Raw genomic sequence first — 23,615 nt, 5'->3', positions numbered from 1 at the left:
TGGAAAAAAAAACCACTTCATTATTTATTTTTGTTAAACACTCATGCCTTAGTGTACCTACAGAGATAAACCAAAATTGAAACATATAAAGACACCTTTAAACAATTAGGGCTTTTATTTTTTGGTCTTTCATGGTATCGTCTAGCTGAATAATGCCAACACATTACCAGTAGTGAGACAGTTTGATGGCTGATTCCCTTCTTTAAACAGGTACTGTACAATTTTAGTTGTTCATTCAAAGTTTCACAGATTTTCTTTAATGATCTATCTAAAACTTTGGGGAAAATAAAGACCTAAATATTCTACTTTGATGTATTTTTGACATAGAAAATTAAACACACACTAATACTAAAACCTACAACATGTAGTGTATTTTCTAATTTTAATCCATTATTTTAACTCTTTAGAATAAGTCCAATACAAAAATAAATTTGCAGCAAACATTTTGACTGTAAGAACATGACTGATGACAAACCCAACATTGAGATGAGAAGACAAATCTTTTCCCGTATAGAGCTGTGCTGTAAACACAGGGCATTTTTGTGTTTGTTTGTTTAGTGAAGCAATACATGTAGGGAAGGCGCAATACAACAAAAAAGCAGGTGAGATCAGGAAGAAGCGAATAAAGTGGTTCAAATTGAAAAGCGAGGTGATGAACTTCTTATTACAGCTCATACTGCTTGACTTAGAAAAGCCATAATTCCCTGTGTCCATCAGGTAACAAATGGATTAGTGGTTAGCCAAGCAGCACAGCATAAGCACACACCTACAGGCTTTGTGGTCTCTTGTGTGTAATGAATAGAGATGGTTTGCAGTTCAGTCCGGGCTAATGCAAGTGTTGTGAACTTCAAGAGAGCATCTTCAAAAAGAGCAATGCAGAAACAGGAGACATGTCGGGTCACAGTTTGGTGTTTGTGTTCCAGAGATTTTCTATTGAACCATACAAATAAAACTAAAAGACAGATTTAGTTTGTTGCTAGGAAAGAAACGATGTGTAGTTCATCCTCTGGTTGTTCCTGTCCACATGTTCCTGAAGGCAACACCCAACTTCAGCCTGCTCCTGATCAGTGAGGGTGAGTGAGATACATGGACATTTGTAATTGCAAATCAATTGTATCCTTTCATGCTACATTCTCATATTTCATCTTCTGTTACTAAAACTGTGATGTTTATATTTGTTGCCTGCCACAGAAGGTGAAAACAGAGTGATAATGCATTTGCCTATGTGTGTGTGTGTTCATTTGTCTGAACCTTTAGCCAGATATGTCACAAACCAATGGACAAATTTGAATGACACTCTCAGAAAGCAGGCAACTGATCACCCTTTGGAGTTTTAATCACCTGGGAAGCACAAGAATGTTTCCATAAAGTTTTAATTTTTGCTGCTTTTCATGTGATCTCTGTCTCGCGTTCATGTTATGAAAGTGATCTCTACATTTGAAACCAGTATTTAACACTAAAGCTTTGCTCTACATGATGTGATGCAGCTCCTCGATGGCGTAATAAACTTGTGCTTCCTTCCAGACGCCTCTCCAAGTTTCTTCAGTCATGTCAGGCTTGAACAGCCCGGTTCTGATGGACACACTGCAGCTTTCCTCTTCAGCCTCAGCACATTACACACTGTGTGTACTGTACATGTAGGTGCTGTGAGACTTAAAGGCTTATCTTTGTGTGAGTGAAACAGAGAAATAGAGGAGCACCGCTGTGCCCCTGCACTCTCCCAAACTGCTACCTACCGCTGATCTGCCGTTGCCATGACTACAATGCCTTTTCTCTCCCCTCTTTCAATCGTCTTTCTCCGTGGGTATGGAGGGATGAGAGGAGAGGAGAGGAGAGGAGAAGTGGCTCTGGCTGCTGCCTCTGCGTCATATTCATACCAGTGCAGCTGAGAGCCACCCCCCCAACACTTTCCCATCCGCCTCCTCCTCTGTCCTTCCCTCCTTCCTTCCTTGTCATCATCCAATTTGCACACTGCTTGATTCCCCCCCCCCATCCATTTGTGTCTCCTATCTGCATCTGCTCATCAGAGAGGACACTCGTCTCTCAACAGGACCAGCTTGGTTTCCTCTCCGTGGCTGACCGGAGAGGACTTTTCCCCAGCGTGCGTGGGGAGAGACGACACAAGAAGACAAAGGTAATCACTGGCATGAAGGATGTTTGAGAACGTCTGCGAGAGCATCAACAAAACAAAAGACTGAGAGGTAACTGCTGATGGCGTAAACTCATCTGAGGCACGAAGAATACCACATTTTGTCGAGAAATGCGAAGAAACGAGGTTGTTTACACGCAGCTGCTTGTTGTGTAAGGACAACACGCTTCGAGGAGATGCGTGCCTCAGTGAGCCAAGCAGTCAGAGTGTCTGTGTGCGAGCACGTTGCTGTCTGTCACATATTGTTATTGAGCTGCTGCTGTTACGTGTTCCCACAGCAGAGAGAGGGAGGCGAACAGAAGGGGGGGAGTTCATTCTCTCTGAGAGCTTTTTGAGCAATGTGCTGTTGTGTTGACAGAGCGGTAATCTCTGCACCTTCAAAAAGGAAAAAAAAAGAATGCGGAGTGAGAAGAAAAAATGTTAGAGAGAACGTAGAGAAGTGCTCAACCTTAACATCCCTGTGAACAGAAGCTGTTTCCTAAACACACACACCTTGACTGCTTCTTCTCTCACATTTAATCTTCCCCTTTTCTCTCTAACAGCACTGGAGGACGAATCTCCCTCTGTTCTTCCTGTCTTCTTTTGTTCAGAGGTCTCCATTTTACAGTATCTGTAAATGTTGAGCCCACACACTGCGCCTTGCAAGGTGCACAGCAAAACAAAACATCAGAGAGGGATGAAAGGGCTTGCAGACTAAAAGAACAAAAAGATATCTGTCTATGAAGGGGAAATGAAACGAGAGGAGAAGAAGAGGAGGCCCGCAGGGTTGTTCATTGTGTCTTGGTCCTGACAGCGGTGTCTGACACTGTGTATGACATTTAACTGTGATGCCTCTGCCTGTACGCTGGTGTGTGGGGAATGTGCTTGTCAGCTCTGATTTTAGAAGAGACACTTCTTTGTCTTTTAGTATATTAGATGTGAGTGACAGAAAACAGGGATGTGAAGTTTGTTAAACTGAGCTTTAACTCAACTGGGGGGCTTTGTTGTTGCAGCAGATCCATGCAGCTGATGAACCAGGGCTTTTCGAGCTACAATACTTTCCTTCAAGCTCATCATCAAAAAAAAAAAAAAAAAAATCTAACTCTTTTAAACCCAAAATCCACCACATAACTGAAACCACTGAGTCTTGCAGATACTTCAATTCAATTTTAAACCTGACAGAAATATTTTATAAACATCATTAATTCATAACTTTTCACTCTCCGCAGATCCAAATTTGTTTATAGCAACAGTAAATCAGCCATTTAAGCAGTTTCAACCACTTTTCTGATTTGGCATGACATCAGAACCTATTATACATCAAACATATCAATCACTGTTAGTCAGTTGCTAATACGATATTTCTATCATAAATGTTCTGACAACATTTACTCTTTGGAGCATAATGCAGTAAAATGATGCTTGGGGTCATTTAAACAGTTGTTATTGCAAAGCTTTTCCAGCAGAGCATCTCTGACTCCTTTGTTTACAACATGTTCGGTGCCGTCTGCAGCACAGTCTGAGGATCAGAGTCTTTATGTTCAAGCTTTTCTTTTTTCTTGTCATTTCTGGAGAAACTGTTTTAGCTGTGCATGTTAAGAAGTCTCTGCCTGCTTGGATCAGTTTTCTTGCCCTCGCATTTATAATATTCAACAGTCAGTCAGGACTTTAAACCACCGAAAAGTAACATTGATCATCGGCACAATGCATCATTCTGCTAAACCATCGGTCCTGGCATTCATGCTTATGATTATGGCAAGCCATTTGTGCATTTATTCAATACCTTTGATATCAAGCACTAGTTGCACATTCGGTTGCACTAGTTCGACATTTTGGTGAACTAGTTGAACAAACACTCTTACTAGTTACACATTTTTGCCAACCAGTGCCTGTTTTGCCCAACTAGTTGGAGCTAAAGTCAGACTAGGCAGCCTTTTTTCTGCACATGAAGCGTAAAAGTCCTAACTAGTTGACGTTGTAGCACACTAATGGACTACTAAACCAAAGTAGTCAACAGCTATGTTGTGCAAATTAACTATTATGTATCAAAAACCTATGCATGTTAATTAGTAAATACAAATTATGCCTACTAGTCAACTAGTGACTGATGAATGTGCGCAGTTGTAGGCTATTGTGACCGGTGCATCATCACAATGAGATCAGAGATGGACAGAGGAATGGGGGGAAAAAAAAGTTGTTTGCACACAATCTGAGTCTGATCCATAAAAACTAGGTACAGAAAAGTCAGTACTGTGATGGGTTAGGGTTAAGAAGTCACTTCCAATTATCAAAAAGATCTTTTTCGGCAGTGAGATGTGGGTGAAAAACTGAGATCAAGCAGGAGGTTTTGATGTTGGGGGTGGATTAATGTTTTGTGCTAAAAGTCCAAAACCTGACTCAATATGTAAGCTTATTTTCTAATAAAATTATATTGCATGCTTCTTTCTAGGCTTTTAAACAGCAAGTGATATATATATATATATATATATATATATATATATATATATATATATATATATATATATATATATATATGTGTCTTTGTTCCTAAATTTATTAAACTGTCAAGGTAAGACTTAAATTGGACTTTCTTCAAATATTTTCTCTTTCCACAGTTTTTGAGTTCCATTAGAAGATGAAAATGACATTTTCTGCTGTTTAAGATCACAACAACAAAAGCTCCCAACTTCTGAGAGTCAGTTCTCTGCTCGTGTTTGTGTGGTGAAGTGTGAGATCATAAGATCATTTGCTTGGAACACAGGCTTGCTTGAGTCAAAAAAAGTTGCAGGATGAACAGGAACCAAAACCAGAAAAGTGCAGGGAAGGAAATGAATCACAACCATGCAGAGCTGCAAAAAAGCAGAAGAGAGGGCGAACGGCAGAGTGAGGGCATTTTGTTGACAAAGACGTTTTAAAAAGAGACTCGAGGAACAAAAGGAGCTGGAGTGACATACGAAGCTGACTTGGACCGTTCACCTGCTGATCGTGTTGGTTGTGAGCACGTGCACACGCTGTAGCACGCACGCTTCCTGCCTCCCATGGGCCTCTGGTGTCCCTGCGCTCCAGGAGGGCTTTGCATTTTTAATAGATACTGTCTGTAGTGATTAACACCAGTCTTCTCTGTGAAGCAGAAAGAGAAAAAAAAAGAAAAGAAAAGAAAGAAAGACAGAGAGAGAAAGAGACAGAAAGAGAGACGGGACTCTGTCATACATGAGGCATGGTGTGTGTTCGTGTGTGTGTGTGTGTGTGTGTGTGTGTGTGTGTGTGTGTGTTTGTTTGGCAGTAATTACCCTCTGCCTCTGGGTTCCTACTGAGTCTGTTTATCTCCCACAGCAGCACAGGGCAAAAATAGACGATGCATCACTGCCACACACACACACCTTTTGCATTTTCTCTTTTTCCTCTCTTTTGCTCTAATTGCCTCCCTCCTGCATTCTCCATTTCACACACTCTGATCCGTGTTTCCTTTCTCCTCTCTCACACTCTGCCGAGGCTCTTTCTTCCTATTTCGCTCCTCGCTCATTTTTTCCCTCCCACTCGTGTTGCAATATGTCTATTAATGATGCAGCTACAGCGCCGCTGCCAACTTCCTGCCTCTGACAGAGAGAGGAGTGTAGTTGTGTTGTACATGGCCTGCTTTTCACCACTCCCTCTCATCTCCCCACCCCTCTCTCTCTCTCTCTCTGTGTGTTGTTTTCTTCAGAGTTAGCCCATGCGAGCAACGTGTGGACTGAGTGCAGCTGTTTCGTTCAGAGAAGAGCCCAACATGTGAGAAGATGTCTGTTGGAGGTTGTGCTTGTCCTGGTGAGTGCTTTCTCTCTTTTTTTTCCTTTTCTGTCTCTGTCAGAAACATGACTAATGTAAAAACGCTGCAAAAGCACTCTAGAGCCAGCTCAGAGCTGTGTGAGTTTTATTTGTATGTGTGTGTGTGTGTGTGTGTGTGTGTGTTGATGAAGTCATGCCACAGCCTCCACACAATGTCCTAAAACAAGACTGAGGCTGTAGGACTGAGTTGTTCAGCAGAGCCTCTCAGTCACGCTGGCTTGCTGTGCAGCAGATCAATGCCTCTCTGAGTTTTACCACATCCAGAGACACAGAGATATCGACAAGTACTTCATTTGCTGCCTGTTTTTTACTCTTTTTCTCGGCTTCAACAGATCCACTTCTTGTTTATTTGGAAGTCTTACACGAAGGAGTTGAGGGGGAAAAAAAAACAGTGCACATAAATTGTTTATCGTCATATTCCTGCGGGTCACAGCTGAATGAAACATTTTTAATTAGCATGCAGAAAAGCGAGATTAAAGCTGCTCTTCCTTGAGTTTTAACAATTAGTCAGGCAGCTTGTGAACAAAAGGTTGCATTTGCTTGGAGTTAAACTACTCATGTAACTGCGAGTACCGATTCATCATAAAATCATATTCGGTTACTAAAGCGTTGAATAAAAGTTAGCTAGGTTGTAAACAGTGTAATGAATCTTACTGGTGTGCAGTATTGGCACTCCAGCTCCTGTATTACAACAACAAAAAGAACATATTTAACAGTTTGTGTCTGTCTGCACATGTCTGCCTTTGGCAAGCTAAAATGTTTTGGCATGTTTTTATTAGGCTAATCTTTATAATCTGCTCATTTCCAGTGTAGGTTTTGATGATTTTATTATTTATTTATTTTTCATTTCACCTTTGGACCGATCTGTGTTTAACAGTATCCTACTGAGAGCAAGCAGGCTCCAGAGATGGTTGTTCACGGTAAAAGCCTCACAGAGCCAGGGGACAGGCTCTGTGAAGCACAGGGGAGTGAGTATCAGACAGAAATTGAATCGTAGCATCTGCTTTGGGGAATTTCTGAAAGGGCAGATTGAATTAGGGTGTCAGTATAATTTGAACGGGCCTGCTCTGATTCATTGGCAATTGGCTATCAGATGGAACATTATTACGCTTGATGTTCCCTTCCCATATCTTTCCCTCCTCCATTTTATCCTCCCTTCTGTAGTTTTCCAGTATCTCAGCCTCCTCCTTCTGCAGACAGACTTTACCGTGCAGCAGAAACTTTTAATGACATCCACATGTTTTCAGAGGATGTATATATAGAGAACAAAGTCCAACAGAAAGATCTGACATGTGCATGCTGTGCAACATTCAAAGACTCACAGGCTTACACAGACCTGCATGCAAACGCCGAGCATGTGCCTACATACACACACACACACACACATATACATGCACTTTCATGTGGAGCCTGCTCAGACAAGTTTAGACTGGTAGATCTCACAGATAAGCACGGTCGACACTGGTGTCAGTTTCTCTTTTTCTACTTGTGCTGTAAATCATTAAAGCTGCAGATCTTTTGTTCCTACGTAATGGTGGCTTGTTTTAATTGTTTCTGAGTGAGTCTGTATTAAACAAACATAATCTTTGGTTACTGAGGTACGATTTGATGTGATGTAACCAAACATTTTTGCATACAGCAGCTAAACAACAGCTTTCTCCTGTCTGTCTTGTTTTTGGGTAGCCCTGTGACATTCTATGTTGGTTTTTTTTTTTTTTTCTTTGAGAATTTTGCTGTGAATCAGCCTTTTTTAGGGCTTTGTTCCACACATGAAGGAGATTTGTCCTAACAGAACGGAGCCAATCACATCCTTTTGTTCTGGCTAAATGGTAAAAATAGATTGCCTGTGAGCTGAAGCATGTGCTCCCCTTTGCTCACCACTTTCTCCTTCACTCTAACCCTTCTCTAATCCCACTTTCTCCCCCCCCCTCGTTTTCTTTCACTCTCCTTTGCTCCTTCATCCCTCGTTGCCTTTTGGAGGAACAGAGGCATTACCTCATGCAGAAAGTCACATCGTTCCTGATTGGAGAAAAGTGACTTAAAGCAAGATGGCAGCCAAACAGCAGAGGCTTTTTTTTTTTTTTTATGTATTAGCGTTACACAACAACGCCACTGCCTCAGTTTTATCTTGCAGCACGGAAAGCGTGCACCTCTTTATCTTTTAATTTTTCACCTTGCCTCTTTCCTTTCACATCCTTCGCTCATAGGTCCTGTTGTGAGATCAAAATGGCTGTGTGTGCAAAGGCAAAGAGAAAGAAGGAATGCGTGGGAGACAGAGAGATGCTGGGGAATCAGAGAATTGGTGGGGGGAGGGGGGTGCAGAGTGGCGCCGGGCTGTGGTGATGTCACATCTGTTGTGGGCCGAAGGGATGGCGAAAACAAGCTGGCATGGACCGCGCAGCCAGAGGAAGAGAGCTGAATGCCCCCGGAAGAAAATGATTTCCTATTAAAGCTCTGCCTTTTCTGAGAGGGATGGGAAAGCTGCTTGGAGGCTTGGAGCTAGACTCAAGGTTGATGATGACAGATCGAAAAGAAGATGTCCAGGAAACAACATGGAGCCCCACGTGTTCCATACGTGCAAGAGTGTGTGCTCCAAGCTGTAAAACAGGCTGTTTTACTGCAGCACACAAAGCACCGATGTCAAAAACAAACTGCCCAAACATGACTTTGCCTAATTCTCCAAGGATGCAGATCAGAGCTCTCAGTTATTAGTAGTGCTTTCTATCAGTTGTAACATTTATTTTGTCCCCTGGTTATCTCAAACACCAGCTGTTTAGCTTCCTTTTGTGAAGCCACAGTTGCATCCTCTGAGCGCAGCCTTGTGTTAGTTCTGCCTTGTTGCTATCACAACTGCCACAACTGTTTCCCTGACAGGTCTGTGCTTACGCCACAGTGTCAGCAGCAACGGGGATCTGAACATCCTGTTCACCAGCGCTCACCTCAGATTTCCTCAGAGCACTCTCCTTTGGGTTGGGATCCTTCAGGGTTTTGGTTTTGAAAGCATGTTTACATGTAGCTAGCAGCTTTTGACCTCATTGTGTTAATACAGGTTCAAAATTTTGCAAGTCAGCTGGGATTTGTGTTATTCTCTTTTCAAATCCACATTAATATTGTTTTGAATGAGTGGCAGTTGGGTCTGAAAGCTATGCAGCCCACTTGGGCATAAAATTGTTTGTGCAAGGAGCTTTTGGAGCTAATAATCTATAAATACAAGACATAAGATCTTGTGTGGTACCAGAGCAGTTTTCCAGGGACTAAAATAGAGGTTATCACTGACTGCCAGCACTACACTAGCCTGGTTCTCTGTCAGTGTAATACATTTAATGCTTACTGAATACAGATAAAACAACATTTCAAACTCTCACGCAGTGGTACCATACCACATCCCATATTTCCACATAGTTAACTTTTTTATTTGGTCCACTTTTATTAGTTTTATAAATGTACATAAAGTGTATGAGGACAACTTTACCTCGAAGGATTGCATATCGGCCACCGCCTTGCATGTCAAAGTTTTGCACAATCTTGGGTAACCTGTTGGTGCTCGTAGTATGGGATGTAGATGACTATCACTGACTATCGCCTACTACCGTACCAGATTCTAGGTCAGTATCTGTAAAATTGACTTAGTTATAGATGTCTACCTATGGTTGATTAGCTGTGGTGGCCATCTTGAATTAAATTGACTTGAAAAGTTAATCAGTTGGAGATGTATGAACAATGATTCCTTTCTGAGAGTTTCATCAAAATCCATCTACTGATTCATAAGATAATCGACTAACAGACAGATAGGGTCATTATCGTCCACCACCATGAAAGGCAGGTGATAATAAACCTCAAAATGTTATTTAGTCAGTTTAATTTGTAGCATTTCAATGGTTTACTCTGAAGCTAAAGGTGTGATTTCAGCACTCACCAGCAGAGGGAGATGTTGCACTTACAAACCTCTGATCATGGCAGCCAACCAGCTGTAAACAAAGTGAGCTGATTAAAACAACACTAAAAAACCTTTACCTTTGAACCTGTTTAAAAAGCATCTATATTTTTGTGTTCATAAATGTATCTGATTTTAAATCACCTTTTAAAATTCAGCTGAATGGTGCAAAAAAACTTTAAAAGACGGTTGCATAAATAGTACAATTATTATCATGATTATTATTATTATATACTGTGGTCATGTTTCTTAAAACGGGCACAAATTATATGATTCTGAATACTAAAAGCCTGAGTTTATGCAGGTTATATCCTGAAGTCCTGCTGCACAGCATGAACAAATGATAAAACCATAAAAGGCTGAAGTATGGAAGTAAGCGGGGAGACACAGTGCAGCCAACAGGTGATAGCAGAAGTTTTAGGCCATTTTCTTTTCCTTTCTAAATGATAAGAACACAATGCTGTTGATAATTTATAGTATATGACAGAGAAGGACAAAATTGGTGCAACAAATGGATGAACACATGACTTTTCAACATCTATTTTCTGCTTGAGTTGTAGTCAAGTGCTAAAACCTGACATTTTCACTGGTAGCAAAGGTGTGCATGCTCCTCTGGGCTCTCTTAAGTTGGCTCCACCTGACTTAACATTATATCAGTCATCATGCTTGGATGGTTCCTTGGTTACAGCCAAAGGATTTAAATATGGAGTATTTCAATTTATTTTTGGTACATCATCAGTTAAATACCCTATTTAATTTGGTTTGTTAACTTGAACAGCAGTTACATGTTACAGGTTGGTAAAAACTTTTTTTTTTTTTAAATCAACAGATGTGAGACTTATTTGGTGAGAGCGGCTGCTGTAGATCAGATGTGTTTCTTCACTTCCCTCAGCTGTGTTCCAGGCTCGTACAAAATCCACAAACAGACTGTCGGCTAAAGTGAAAGCCTCAACAAACGAGCTTTAACTGCACCTTGAGACCACAAAAAGGGTTTTAAGCCTTCAGATATATTGCTTGTAAACAGTGGAGCGGATATCGATTGAAAGCGAGGCTGCAGTTTATATCAGCTCACATAATTTGAGGTTTTGACAGGCTCAGAGCTGCGGTCTAATGAGTATGAGGCCTTTGATCGGCCGAGTCAATCGTTTTAAATAAGCATCCGAAAAGTTGGCCTGAATTAAATGACCTACTTAGGTAAATCGTATTAATCATAGATTTTCTAAATGGTATACAGAATCATTTTTAATCACCTTCCTTGGTTTTGTATAGAGAATGGGAAATCAGACTAAACAGCAGTAGCTAGCACGCACGCAGAACTCTTTATATGACATAATCCTACCCGACGCTTGTCCATGGCTGAAGGCAAAACTTTACAAAATCAAGAAATAAAAAAGCTAAATGTAGTCTTTGTGTTTAAATCTCACACTGAAGGTTTCAGCTTTGACCTCCTCTTGTATTAAACTCAACAGATAGTCAAAGGAAACAAAAGCAGACATGCGAAAAATGGCAGACAGATTAATCTTTAGCAGCATAATAAAATAAAATAAAATCCTCAAAAACGACTGAAAAGATTCATACATACGGTACAAATCTGATTTAAACTATCCTAAAATTATACCTGATTGGAGTTTTGTTGATGAAGAACCAGTATGTGGATCATTTACATCACTCTGATGTTAGTAGACATAAGTCTGAGCATAAAGTGTTCAACCATCGATGTTTAAATTCAGTTCATCCCCTGATAACAGACACGAGTGACACTCAGTTTAATTTTGCATTTTAAATTTATTACAAGTCATAAATCTTAAAGCAGATTATTTCTTAGATTTAGAAAGGTCATGTTTGTATTGTTGCACTAGGAATTAAGATAAAAAAAACTAAAATAAAATTAGAATATATCAGCAAGAATTTTGTGGAAATGTTGAGTATTGTATTTCAAACTTCCCTTTGAGAAGCTTATCACAGAAAGATATATTAATTTAATCAAAGTTTATTGTGGAAACAGAGTAAATAAAGTGCTGAAACACACAGACAAAAGACTGATCAGTGTGAACCACTGACTAAAGCAGAATTCGCAGCCTTAAGTAAATATAACGATGATTAAAAGTCCTGTACTGAAAATTATTACTTTGTAGAAAATAGAGGATTATAATAAAAAACATTATTATGTAGTAAAAATGTAATGAAGCCGATTCATCTAACAAAGAACTACAACCAATCACTTTATCCTGTTTTAATCAATAGAATAACTTTAAAAAAAAAAAAACAGGAAATAATGGAAACTTCTGTCCCAAGTCGTCTAAAAAATGATCAAATTAAAGGCCTACCATTCCTTGAAGGAATGCATATCACCCGCCATTCTATATTGACAGATGACAGAGTTGTAATTTAGTCAAACCGTAGAAATAACATTCTTCACAAACTGATAATGTCACGCTGCATTGTTAATGACTCTCAGCTACCACCACATTAAATTTTAGCTCATTTAGCTGTAGCATGGGATGGATTGTTTCCAAAGGTTAACAAGTTGTAATTGTGCATCTAATGATTAGTTTCTCAAATTTTCATTAGAAGTGACTCCTAAAGTTTTAAGCAAAGATATAGCACACTTGTGGTCTGTGTTGTGGATGACTCTCAGCTCCATCCACACCAGATTTCTGCACATTAAATGCAAAATGAACTGAATTATAGTCAATTTTGTGTGTTCTAAAGTCAGCTGGCTGTGGTGGCCATCTTGAATTGGGCTGGCTCCAAATGGTAATCAGTTGTAGATGCACATCCAATGATTGGTACTCTAAAGTTACAACAAATTTCACCCTATGACTCGTGAGATATTTTACTAACAGCCAGGCAGCGTTGGCTCTGCATAGGTACGGGCAATATTTTAAGCAAACATCTTGTGCAATTTGTTAACGCTCAGACAGTGTGTTGGGGATCAGCCTCAGCTACTGCCACACACAATTTCAGACATTTTGGGGGTATTTTAAGGTCAGTTGGCTGTGGCAGCCATCTTGAATCCTGATGGCTTTAAGTTAGTCAGTTGTAAATTATTTGTGCCAGTTGCAATGAAATGTGTCAAGTGGTTCATGAGGTATTTTGCTAACAGACACACCCATCCACCCTTCTCTTTTCCATCTGCACTTAATGCAAACTGTGCACAGGTGTCAGGTTCCTGGATGTTTTAGATGCGTTCTTGCTGGTTTAAATGAATGACTTGTGGATGTGCTTCTGGAGAACTGGATGATTTGATGAGGAGGTGATTAAACCATTTGAACCAGGTGTGTTGGAGCAAGAAAAAAAAAACTAAAACTTCCAGGAGAGTGGGGGTTTGACCCCCCCCCCCTACAGCAAGCACAATGGGTGACTTCTGTTACTTTTTATCTGCTGCTTCAAATAATAATAATAAAAAAAAAAGATATATCGGGGCGAAAAAGGGGATTGCTTTCTCTGAATGGGAACCCGCCTCGCTGCACGCCGGGGTCCGCTGGTGCACTGATGGCTTCCAGACAAAACAAATTGGGGGGCCCCCAGAGCGGGAGGGAGGCCTGTTTTTGTCCGGGGCTGTGTGTGTCGGGATGGGCGGAGGAGCCTGGAGGAGGCGGGGCCTCTCGCGCTGGCAGGAACAAAGGGTCCTGTAGTTGTAGTGCGTTAACTATCACCGTCCTTTCTAACAAATGTCGCTTAAAAGCTTGTCTTTGCAAGTCGAGCAGAACTAGCGGGAGTTTTTTTTTTAATTTATTTTTGTTACACTTTTGAGTCGCTTGGTATTTTTTGTTTTTGGGATATTGTTAAGAGTAAATTACCATCGGTTTTAAAAAAAGGCTGGAGCTTTCTCCATCCAGCCGCTCCGGCTAGCAGCGAGGCTAGCTAGCTAGCTAGTTGGCTACAACACCCGAGCCGAGGTGTTTGAACGACTCCGCGTTTGGTTGAACCTTTTCTCTGCAGGTAATTTGAGCTCGCAGCTAGCTGTTAGCACCGCCGGGTGCCCCACGAATGAACCGCCGACTGTGTGTTAGGAATTAAAAGAGGACGCCGGTGATAATGATGATGATAATAATAATAGTGATAATAGTAATAATGACCGTCCTCCTCTGTGTGTTGATGGAAGCGGCCCTGCAGGTTGAGTTTACGCCTGGTCCCGACGGGTAAAACTGAATAATAAATAAATGTAGACTGCACACGATGGAGCAATAACCTGACCCCTGTGAGCCGTACAGTGCAAGTATGTTGAAGACTGTTTGCACATGGATGTGTTTTTTTCTTTTTTTTTTTGGCTGAGGGCCATCCTCTGGATGCAGCTCTATTGTTTGCAGTGAGGAGTTTGGGCGGACTGTAATTGCACCAAGCGGCTGTCTTATGTGGAGTAAACCTAATTCTCAGAGGATCTGCTGGAAGTTACTTAAAAGCTGGAGATTTTAAAAACCTCTCTTTGTAATGTCTTAAACACAAGAGGGTTTTATTGGGCCATAATGTTTGGTTTGTGTGTTTTCTTTTAATTATTAGTCATTTTATTCATGCTTCTGTCAGGGCTGGTCAGATGAGCTGCAGGTTTTTTTTATTTGTAGGTAGCTTAAATGATATTTATTATGCATTTCTGAACATAATATGTCGCCCTAATTTGAGCCAAGTCTCATTCTCTTCTTTCTATTTCAACTAAAGCTTGTGATCCCAAAGATGTTTTTGTTTAATGGTGGGTAATTCTTTCACACACCGGTGTAGGTCAGCATCAGGCTGAACAAAGGACTAAATGCAGTCTGAGGCTAAAGGTCAGTGGTGTTGGGGGTGTGTGTATAGGTCAGATGTAAAGCAGAGAAATACATTGTTGGCTTTTCCTGTTCAGGTTCACCCTCATTATAATAGGGAGGAGAAAATGACCTGCCACGGCTCTCGTGGGGCTGCAGAAGAAAGGGGGGGAAATGTGGAAAGTAAATGGAGTAGTGATATTTGCTCAAGGATCTGGATTGTGGGTCAAACTGTTTATTTTTCTTGTCACCATTTTGAGTTGCCCCTCCTTCACGTTACTTAAAGTGATGAGGAAACATTAAAATCCCATCCCTATTAGGTCTGGGCCTACATTGGATTTGTCCATGTTGGGAGTGTTTTTTTTTTTTTTTTTCTTCCCCCCCTGCTGGTTTTAATTAGGTATGGTCCTGCTTTCATTTGCCAAGCTGACAGCAACAGACTGTTGTGTATAAATTGTGGGTTAAATGAACATTGTGCTACCCTCAGGTGTCTGTCCTCAAATACCAGATTTAAAAGCTAATTAGACAGCGTCTTTATTGCATTCTGGATATGTCAGCATTACATATATTTACATTGACCAAATGGATTTTTCTTCCCAGCTGAAAGATTATTCAGGCCACCCAGTCTGGGTCAGATTTTCACGGTTTGTTTTCTTTAATCCAGCTCAGTGCTATCCGATTGTGTCTTAAGCTATCTTTGCTAATTGCATAAAGTTTTGTGTTGTGCAGTTTTTTTTATTTTTTATGCACGTTCCTTCAAGATGGGTGTGTTTTCCTAACACCCTGAATTGTTTGAACAGTGCTGTTTGGGCAGACAAGGGTTAATAGTAGGGAGTAGGGAGGTGGGGGATGGGTAGAGGAGGCAACTGGAAGGGGGAGACCGACACACACACACACACACAGTGCAAAGGAGCATGTTTGGGATCACGTGGGGCTTTACGCAGGGTACAGGGGTTTCCTGTAATGGTGCAAAAGTACAACGTGCCAAAATATATTTACCACCTACTCCACTGATTATTTTCTCAAGCTAATAAATATTGTTTCGTTTTTTTTCATTATGATTTGTTTTCTTGTCCATTTAGCAGATTGAAGATGCATTAGATAAATGAAAGCGGCAGAAAATTGGGTTTGGCTGCGCTTGTTTGATTTGAGCGAATCTCAACAAACTCGTCCAACATTAGATTACTTGGATGATGCTGTGATTTGAATGCACCAAATCCAAAGTAATCTAAATCTCCTTTTAATTCTCTGCTCTCCCCCCCCCCCTCCTTCATCATCTTCTGCTCTGGGCTTGTGTGTAGGCTGTTCGTCAAAAACATTCAAACTGTACTCTCCTAAGGAGCCCCCCAACGGTGGCAGCTTTCCCCCCTTCCACCCAGGCGCTATGCTGGACAGAGATGTGGGGTAAGTCTGTTATTTTGTCAAGAGAAAGAGGAGACGTCTAAAACTAGGGCGCCCCTTTCAGTGAATTCAGTCAACAAAAACATGCTTGTTAGGCTGTAAGTTCGACCGTATAATTGGTTGTCTTGACCTAGATTAGCTTACTGTTTATTTCTTTTAAAGTATATAATATTTTGTGTGCTGTATAGCACAATCTTAACACTGCACAGTTCCTCACTTTTATAGTAATGCTAATAAAGATTAAAGCGAGCAAGTTTTAGTTTTTTTCTGTTGTTGAATTATTTTCTACTTTGATATTTAAAAAAAAACGTGGCATTAACGTAGGATTTAAAAAAATGTTGGGTAGACAAAGCTTTTCCATTTGTTTTCTTTCTGCTCTGAGATTTCTGTAACACTAACCTTTACTCTCGTAGCAAAGGCACGTGTGTTGGTTGTGACCTATATTTGTAGGGAGAAGAAATCTTATTTTGGATCTTTTGTTGTTGTTTTTTTAGGCCTACACCCATGTACCCACCGTCATACATGGAGCCTGGAATGGGGTGAGAGGCTTTGCTTGAAACATGCAGCTGTGGTTTGCTGAAGGCCATAGATATTAAAACATGTTTTCTTCAGTTTAATTAGTTTAAGCGTCATGTAGGTTGTTCTGTTTGTGTTAAAGGTAGGGATGGGCAGTAATCTTCAAAAGGTCATTGAATTTGTAAAAAATTTAATATTTTCTTGCATCAATAGTCTTACTGGCATCTTTTAATGATCGTTACCTACCACTGCCACAAGATGGCAGCAAAGCATCAAATTCAGCCCTACTTTTCACAGCAGAGTTGCATTTCTTTGGTCTTTTTTTGGTAAAAAAAACTTGATTAGATGATTTTGTGTCTGTCTTTGCCATCACAGTATTGTTTAGCAGACTGAAAAATCTGGACAAACTTGCTCTTAAACATTAATATGAAACGGGCAATAATCCTGAACAGTTGTTGAGATTAGCTGCCATTTAGATAAACGTGTTAAATTTATTGTTCATGTGAGTGTTGCCTTCTCTCAGATATATATTCAGTGTTTTGTTATAATGTTCTAGTTGAGGTTAGTTGACATTTTTTCAGCAGCACAGTAAAAAAAAAATCTGCTACAATGGTGCTTTTTGAGCTGCATTAATTATAGCATCATTGGCCTAAAGGCCATGAGGGCAAAAATAATTTTGTGTGTGTGGAAAAGTTGAGGGAGGTGGTGGAGTGAAAAAACTGAGTAATATGATTTTTTTAATACAACCGTTTTTGCTTAGAAACTATCTGTGTTCACCGGCTTTCAGTTCTAGTTGAACTGGTTTTTATGGTACATGTTAATGATATATCTATTTGTTTTTTTTGTTTTAGGGTTTTATTGAAGTTTATTTTATTGTTGGATTATTGACCTTTACCCTGTAAAGCATTTTGGTCAACTATGATTGCTTTTAAATTTGTGAAAGAAATAAATTTTGACAAATAAACTCTAACTTGTGGGCTACAGTAACCAGTTGTAGCAGCAGCTGCTGTCTTCATTTTCCTACTTGGTAATTGATTATGTATACACAGGCATAGCTGATTGCTGATTTTTACTTTTTATGTTTTTTTTAAAGTGGCCAGTAGCTTCTGATTAAAACCAATCAGCAGAATAATCAGTCTATCTTTAATCCTTTGTGAAAAGCCACTCGAGCACTGACACCCCCACCTCTCGTTTTCTGTTTCAGGAGACCCACACCGTACGGGAACCAGACAGATTACCGGATATATGAGCTGAATAAAAGATTACAGAACTGGACGGAGGTGAGTCGTTTTCTAAAAATCACAGAATGTTTAAAAAGAAAGACATTTCCAGTTGTCTTCAAGCTGTTTAAAAACAGTTGGGATACCAGATCCAGTTTCAGCCATGTTTTCAGATTTCGTCCTCAGTATGTTTACATGACATTAGGGAAAACGTGCTAGTTTGACCAGTACTGGACTTTTTAAACCACACGTAAACATTTTAGTTTGACCTAAATCATACCAAATCGAATTTGTTAAAGGTGGAGTAACACACTCAGATGATGCTGTTGATAGTCCACTATTCCTCTGTATAAACATGCATAGTTTCACGCCCTTATTTGCTTTGGGTAATCTTGGAGTAGCTGTAAAATTTAACAACAGACAGTATTTTCTTGCCTCAAGTCAGTATGCCCAGCAGAACATTCATGTAGTCCATTTAAATATTGTGATTTTCATCTACTGTGTGACTTTCGTCCTTTGTTGTCTACATTTTAATATTTCTAGTTTGTAAAGTTTGATTTTCTGTCAGCTCTTGTAGTTGAAAATACCCAACAACATGGGGTTGCATGCATCTATGTAAACGCAAACGCAAATATTGAACTAACTGCATTGTTGGGAGGAACTGTAGAAAGGTCATAGGTGCGGGATGTATGAGGAAGCAAATATTTCCACTTCTGTATTTTTCCAACAGTTGCAGTATTTTTAGATTGTTGAGGTACATTACCGTCTATTTGTTCCTCAGTGCAGTTTAAAAAACGTAGTGTATGTTTTTGTTTGTTCTGCTTTCAGGACTGTGATAATATTTGGTGGGATGCCTTCACCACAGAGTTTTTTGAGGATGATGCCATGCTCACCATCACTTTCTGCCTGGAAGATGGCCCCAAACGATACAGTGAGAACAAAGTTTCTGCAGCATATGCCTAGCTTTATTATTATTATTTTTTTGACATCCTCTCATGTTTCCCGTGTGACTTATAAAAGTAAAATTTTCTCACCTTGTTTGCAGCCATCGGCAGGACGTTGATTCCGCGATACTTCAGAAGTATTTTTGAGGGAGGCGCAACTGAGTTGTTTTATGTTTTGAAGCATCCAAAGGAGTCTTTCCACAGTAACTTTGTGTCCCTCGACTGTGATCAGTGCACCATGGTGACTCAGAACGGCAAACCTATGTTCACACAGGTACCTATATAAAAGTCACATCATACGTAAAAATTCAGATGTTTCCATCTGTCTCTGTTAGGCGGTTAACCTCTAACCTCTGATTATGCTCCTGTCGGTTAGGTGTGTGTTGAGGGTCGTTTATACCTAGAGTTCATGTTTGATGACATGATGAGGATCAAGACGTGGCACTTCAGCATCAGACAACACAGAGAGGTCCTACCAAGGAGCATTTTGGCTATGCATGTGAGTGTTGGAATACACGACAAGAACAAAAAAATTACATAGATGCATGCAATTTATTTTTTAATTACATTTGTATTTTAATCCAATCACCCAGGATCCTCAGATGCTCGATCAGCTGGCGAAAAATATCACCAGATGTGGGCTGTCCAACTCCACGCTCAACTACCTCCGTGTAAGTTCTCCTCTGATCATAATATACCTTTTAAGTTATTTGACTGAAATTCAACTAAACGTAAGTTTTTCATCAATTTGTTTTTGTAGCTATGTGTGATATTGGAGCCAATGCAGGAGTTGATGTCCAGACATAAAACCTACAGTTTGAGCCCCAGAGACTGTCTGAAAACTTGTCTTTTCCAGAAGTGGCAGAGGATGGTAGCCCCTCCAGGTAACCCTGAAATAGCATTTATGGTAGAAGCATGTGCTCCTAAAGCTGTGGAAAATCCATAAACTGGTAGAAGTGCCACCACGTGATCATTTGTAATACGCGTACGACCCAAAACCCACCAATTTAAATACTTGCACGCTGAACATATCTCCTCTCCTCTCTGTGTTTGTAGCTGAACCGGCCAGACAAGCTCCAAACAAGCGGCGGAAAAGGAAGGTGTCCGGCGGAAGCACAGTGAGCTCTGGCGGAGGTGGCAATAACAACAGCAACAGCAAAAAGAAGAGTCCAGCCAACAGCTTTTCACTCTCCAGCCAGGTACCTGTAAGCATTACACCTACTTGACCAATTTCTGCAGCTGCAGCAGAGCAAGGCAAAAATGGGAAAGGCAGCAGGTTGAAGGTTTGAAAAGAGGGATGAGCAGGTTAAGAAGCTATTGAAGGTGTAGCGTTTGGGCAGCTGTGTGCTTTGAGGTCAGGATAGAACGATTTTAGCAGTTTTGGGGTTTAGATTCAGACAGGATTAGGGGGGAAAGTTTTAATTTCTGTAATTCAATGCAGAATAAGTTGATATAGTTAGTAGACCCCTCATATGTACCGATGATGGGCAGTCCACAAGTTCATCAGTTTATATAGAGGAAGTAGAAGTGACCTGTGTGTCTTTCAGAAGTGCATAATATATTTTGAGGGCATAGGATGGGGTTAGGTTGTTCTTTCCTCTTGGCCATGTGAGTTTTCTGCATTGACTTGGTCTGTACCATTGTGTATATCAGAGCACTTGATTCACACAGCCCTGCTGTTTTTTGCTCACTTGATTGCTTGATTGAGCGAACGAGACCCGAGGTGGAATGAAAATCCCCCCCCCCTCCCCCCAGCCCCTGCGTGATGCAGCACTCAAGGATCAGGGATGCCCACTGCTGGCTGGACCCCTCAGCCCTGGTTGTTGAAACGGGCAGGGATTCAGGGCAACACGAGCTGCTGAACAGTCAGGATAGGTGCCCTGACAACACATGTTCTTGTTGTTAATGGGTTTAATAAACCTTGCTTGTATTTGTAACATTGTATCTACTTTAGAAAGATAAATTTATAATGATGAAATTGAACCCAAGAAGGCCAGTCAGACTTGCCACACACCCCCTGTATTATGGGGATAATGTGTACCGGCCCTTGCTGTCCCCTTTAGGATGTGATGATGGTGGGAGAGCCCACACTGATGGGAGGGGAGTTTGGTGACGAAGACGAGCGTCTGATCACGCGGCTGGAGAACACGCAGTACGATGGGGCGAATGGCCTGGACGATGAGGACAGTTTCACCAGCTCTCCTGCACTGGGGGGACACTCCCCCTGGAACAACAAGGCTCCCTCCAGTCAGGAGAGCAAGAATGACAACTCCCAGTCATCCCAGTAGAGGGCCGAGCAAATTTAAAAATGTTAAAAGTCACTGGGATCTGCCTGAGCCCAACACATGAACGGGATGAGTCAGAGGTCAACATGGAGCACTTGTGTTTAATTAAAAAATGTTTGGTGTTAAAGCAGAGTCATTGAGAGGCATCATAGCTGACGGACTGATAGGACTCACTGCTGTCACATGAAGGGAAGCTCAGAGGATCCCACTCTCGCTCCTGCATATTGTTGCACATGATCAGTGGTGCTCAGCCTCTGCCCTTTGCTGCTTTGGCTCTTGTTAGACCTCCTAAAGCAGTGGTGGCTGTGTGTTTGCCTTCTCACCACAGATTACAGCCAGAGATGGCGTGTTCTGACGCCTGAGTGCTCGCCATTGCGATCATGTCAGTGGGTTCTTGTTCCAACCTCGGGTCTCTAAGCTCGTGCGTTTTCCTTGACGACGCACCTTCATTGTTTCTGCTTTGCTCGTGTCACTGGGAAGAAATGCTTAGCTTTTATTTTGACTTCAAGTGTGGTGTGTGCACTTAAAAAAAGTTTTTTAAAAACTCAATGATTTGTTTTTGTAGGACCTGGTTGGAACAAAAACCTGTACAGTGCCGGAGCTTGAGGACCGGAGTTGAGAACCACTACGCAAAATCTTAAACGCAGACATACACTTACACACTCTCACACAGACACGCACGCACACAGACACACACACACACACACTAACAAACAAACAAACAAACACTGTCATCTACGTCTGTGGCACAAAACAGTGAGGTGCAGGAGAGAGGTGGTATGCAGCGTGTCTGGACAAGAGCACCAGATGCCACAGAAGTGTGTTTTTATTTTCTGTTTTAAACTTGTTTTTTATGTAAAGTATTTGTAAAAATAGACAAGTAAACAATAACACCCCAGAATATTCTTTGCACTGTTTTCCACTATTAACGGCAATCTATTTTTCTTATGAAATTGACCTGTATTTTTTTTTTAATATATATTATTGCTTATGTAAGTGTAAAACATCTGAGACCTGCAGTATATTAATGTATAAGTATTGCTGTTAGATCCTTATTGTGATGTAATAACTCCTGTAAGCCTCTGCTTGGTATATCATCAGACATCACTCCGTTGGCAGGCTCACTGGTCTCAGTGCGAAAACACAGTGTTTTTACTATTTACTACTTCTTATTTGATGCGAGTCCAAAGCAGTTATTTTTCCTTCTAATTCTCCATCTGTTTTATCATTAAAAAAAAGAACTGTTTGCTTTGAAACCTCTTCTCTTTCGAAAATATTGCAACAGAAAACTTCTTGAATTTGCTACACAAAAATATTTTAAAAACCAAGTTTTAACTGGATTGTAAAATAAGGAGGGGGGGAAAAAAAACCTTTTGTAATGACTTAAGCTTTCCAGACACGTTTTTAAATTCCAATAGAGTAAGCTGCAGACCAAGACATGTAAAGACTTCTACTGATCACACTGCTCTGTTTTATCTTTTCTGATGAATCATTTCGTTGGCTTTACTCCTCATGTTCGTGTCTGTGCTTGTATATTTTTTAGGTAGTCATTTCTGTAAAAGTTAATCTGTGTATTCTTCCCTCGAACTATGAGAAACTCAATCTAATGTAAAGAGATAAAAAAAAACTTGTAATTTTTTTTTGTTTTTTTTAAATACATGATTTATGGTACAATCACTGAAAGAATTTTACCTTCATTTTAGCAAACTATTTATTTTTCTATGTACTGATGTTCTGTTTAGGTCCACCTGTACAAAACTCATGAGGATATTAGCCGTCACATGGAGGAATTTGTGGCGCTGCTGAGTCAGTTAATGCTAAAAGAGGTGATTTTTTTTATTTTATTTTTTATTTTGGAGTAAAGCTCTGAGTTCATGCTGTTGCTTTCTCACTAAGGAGATATTTAACAACCATCCGTACTGTAAGTTTCTCTGTTCTTGAAAGTGCCACACGGGGCAACCTGCATTAAAAATTAAATGTAATAAAATCTTACTTTATATAGTTTTTGGTTTAAGGCAAAAAAAAAAAAGATTTGTTTGTCACAAATTCTGTACATGATAAATTTATTAATATAGCCTTTATGGTAATGGCAAATTTAGCTGAGTAGCAGCGTCGTAAAAGGGCCGTTACTTGGTGATTTAAAGCGACTGGCGCAGTTAAGCGAAATGGACTCGGCGGCGCTGGGCTGACAGTAATTTGCAGCCTCTCCCAGCAGGGGTCTCTCGGAGCACCAGGCTGAGCAGCTTGTCAGAAATTCCTTCATTAATGTCTGGCAGAAATGCCGTCTGTAAATCCACACTGAGCTGCAAGCTGTTGTGTTTAAATCCTCTTTGTCATTGTCTCCAGCACCCTCTCTTAGTGCTTAACTTCTTTTGTGATGTATCAGTTCAGCAGGTGGGCAGACAGCAGAATCCGGGGTCAATTTATCAACACCCTGTGTTTTCTAGGTTGACATAATAAAAGAAATATAAGGGTGTGTGAGGCAGAGAAATGGCAACACACCTGTAGCTGGTTCCTGTAGCACCTCGTCACAGGGGTGGTTTTATATATATTTCTTTGCCAGGTTTCTGTCATTGATAATTCATGTATGTTATCAATAAAGATGAATTTTCACTGAAAA

At 40.5% G+C, this 23,615-nt stretch overlaps 1 protein-coding gene and 1 long non-coding RNA gene across 8 annotated transcripts; one reads left to right on the top strand and one right to left on the bottom strand.

Annotated features, from left to right (window-relative positions):
• On the bottom strand, nt 1-5,696 carry LOC119616674. The gene is made up of 4 exons (XR_005232642.1): nt 5,419-5,696; nt 5,105-5,248; nt 2,642-2,787; nt 1-2,524 (listed from the first exon to the last, which is right to left on the bottom strand). It is a non-coding gene; the product is annotated as an uncharacterized LOC119616674 (long non-coding RNA).
• On the top strand, nt 1,904-23,615 carry ldb1a (LIM domain binding 1a). Of its 7 annotated transcripts, none has more exons than XM_017412967.3 (12): nt 1,910-2,134; nt 5,832-5,932; nt 15,931-16,033; nt 16,525-16,569; nt 17,751-17,826; nt 18,595-18,697; nt 18,812-18,984; nt 19,087-19,209; nt 19,304-19,381; nt 19,471-19,594; nt 19,767-19,915; nt 20,774-21,554. In XM_017412967.3, exons 2-12 carry the CDS (start codon nt 5,905-5,907, stop codon nt 20,996-20,998), a joined length of 1,227 nt encoding a protein of 408 aa, XP_017268456.1. In that variant the 5' UTR covers nt 1,910-2,134; nt 5,832-5,904; the 3' UTR covers nt 20,999-21,554. The 7 variants fall into 7 exon arrangements, with proteins under 7 accessions (XP_017268457.1, XP_017268456.1, XP_037829391.1 ...); XM_037973463.1 differs by having other exon boundaries at nt 1,911-2,134; nt 19,767-19,909; XM_017412970.3 differs by lacking the exon at nt 20,774-21,554 and adding an exon at nt 21,561-23,615 and having other exon boundaries at nt 1,928-2,134.

This window comes from Kryptolebias marmoratus, linkage group LG22 (assembly GCF_001649575.2).
Source record: "Kryptolebias marmoratus isolate JLee-2015 linkage group LG22, ASM164957v2, whole genome shotgun sequence".
NCBI classification, from domain to species: domain Eukaryota; kingdom Metazoa; phylum Chordata; class Actinopteri; order Cyprinodontiformes; family Rivulidae; genus Kryptolebias; species Kryptolebias marmoratus.
This window is presented reverse-complemented; position numbering and strand designations above follow the sequence as displayed.

Coding starts and splice junctions, on each gene's coding strand:
- ldb1a (XM_017412967.3), top strand. CDS start 5,905: ATGTCTGTTGGAGGTTGTGCTTGTCCTG. Junction 5,933..15,930: donor TGGAGGTTGTGCTTGTCCTG/GTGAGTGCTTTC, acceptor GCTTGTGTGTAG/GCTGTTCGTCAAAAACATTC. Junction 19,916..20,773: donor CACTCTCCAGCCAGGTACCT/GTAAGCATTACA, acceptor TGTCCCCTTTAG/GATGTGATGATGGTGGGAGA.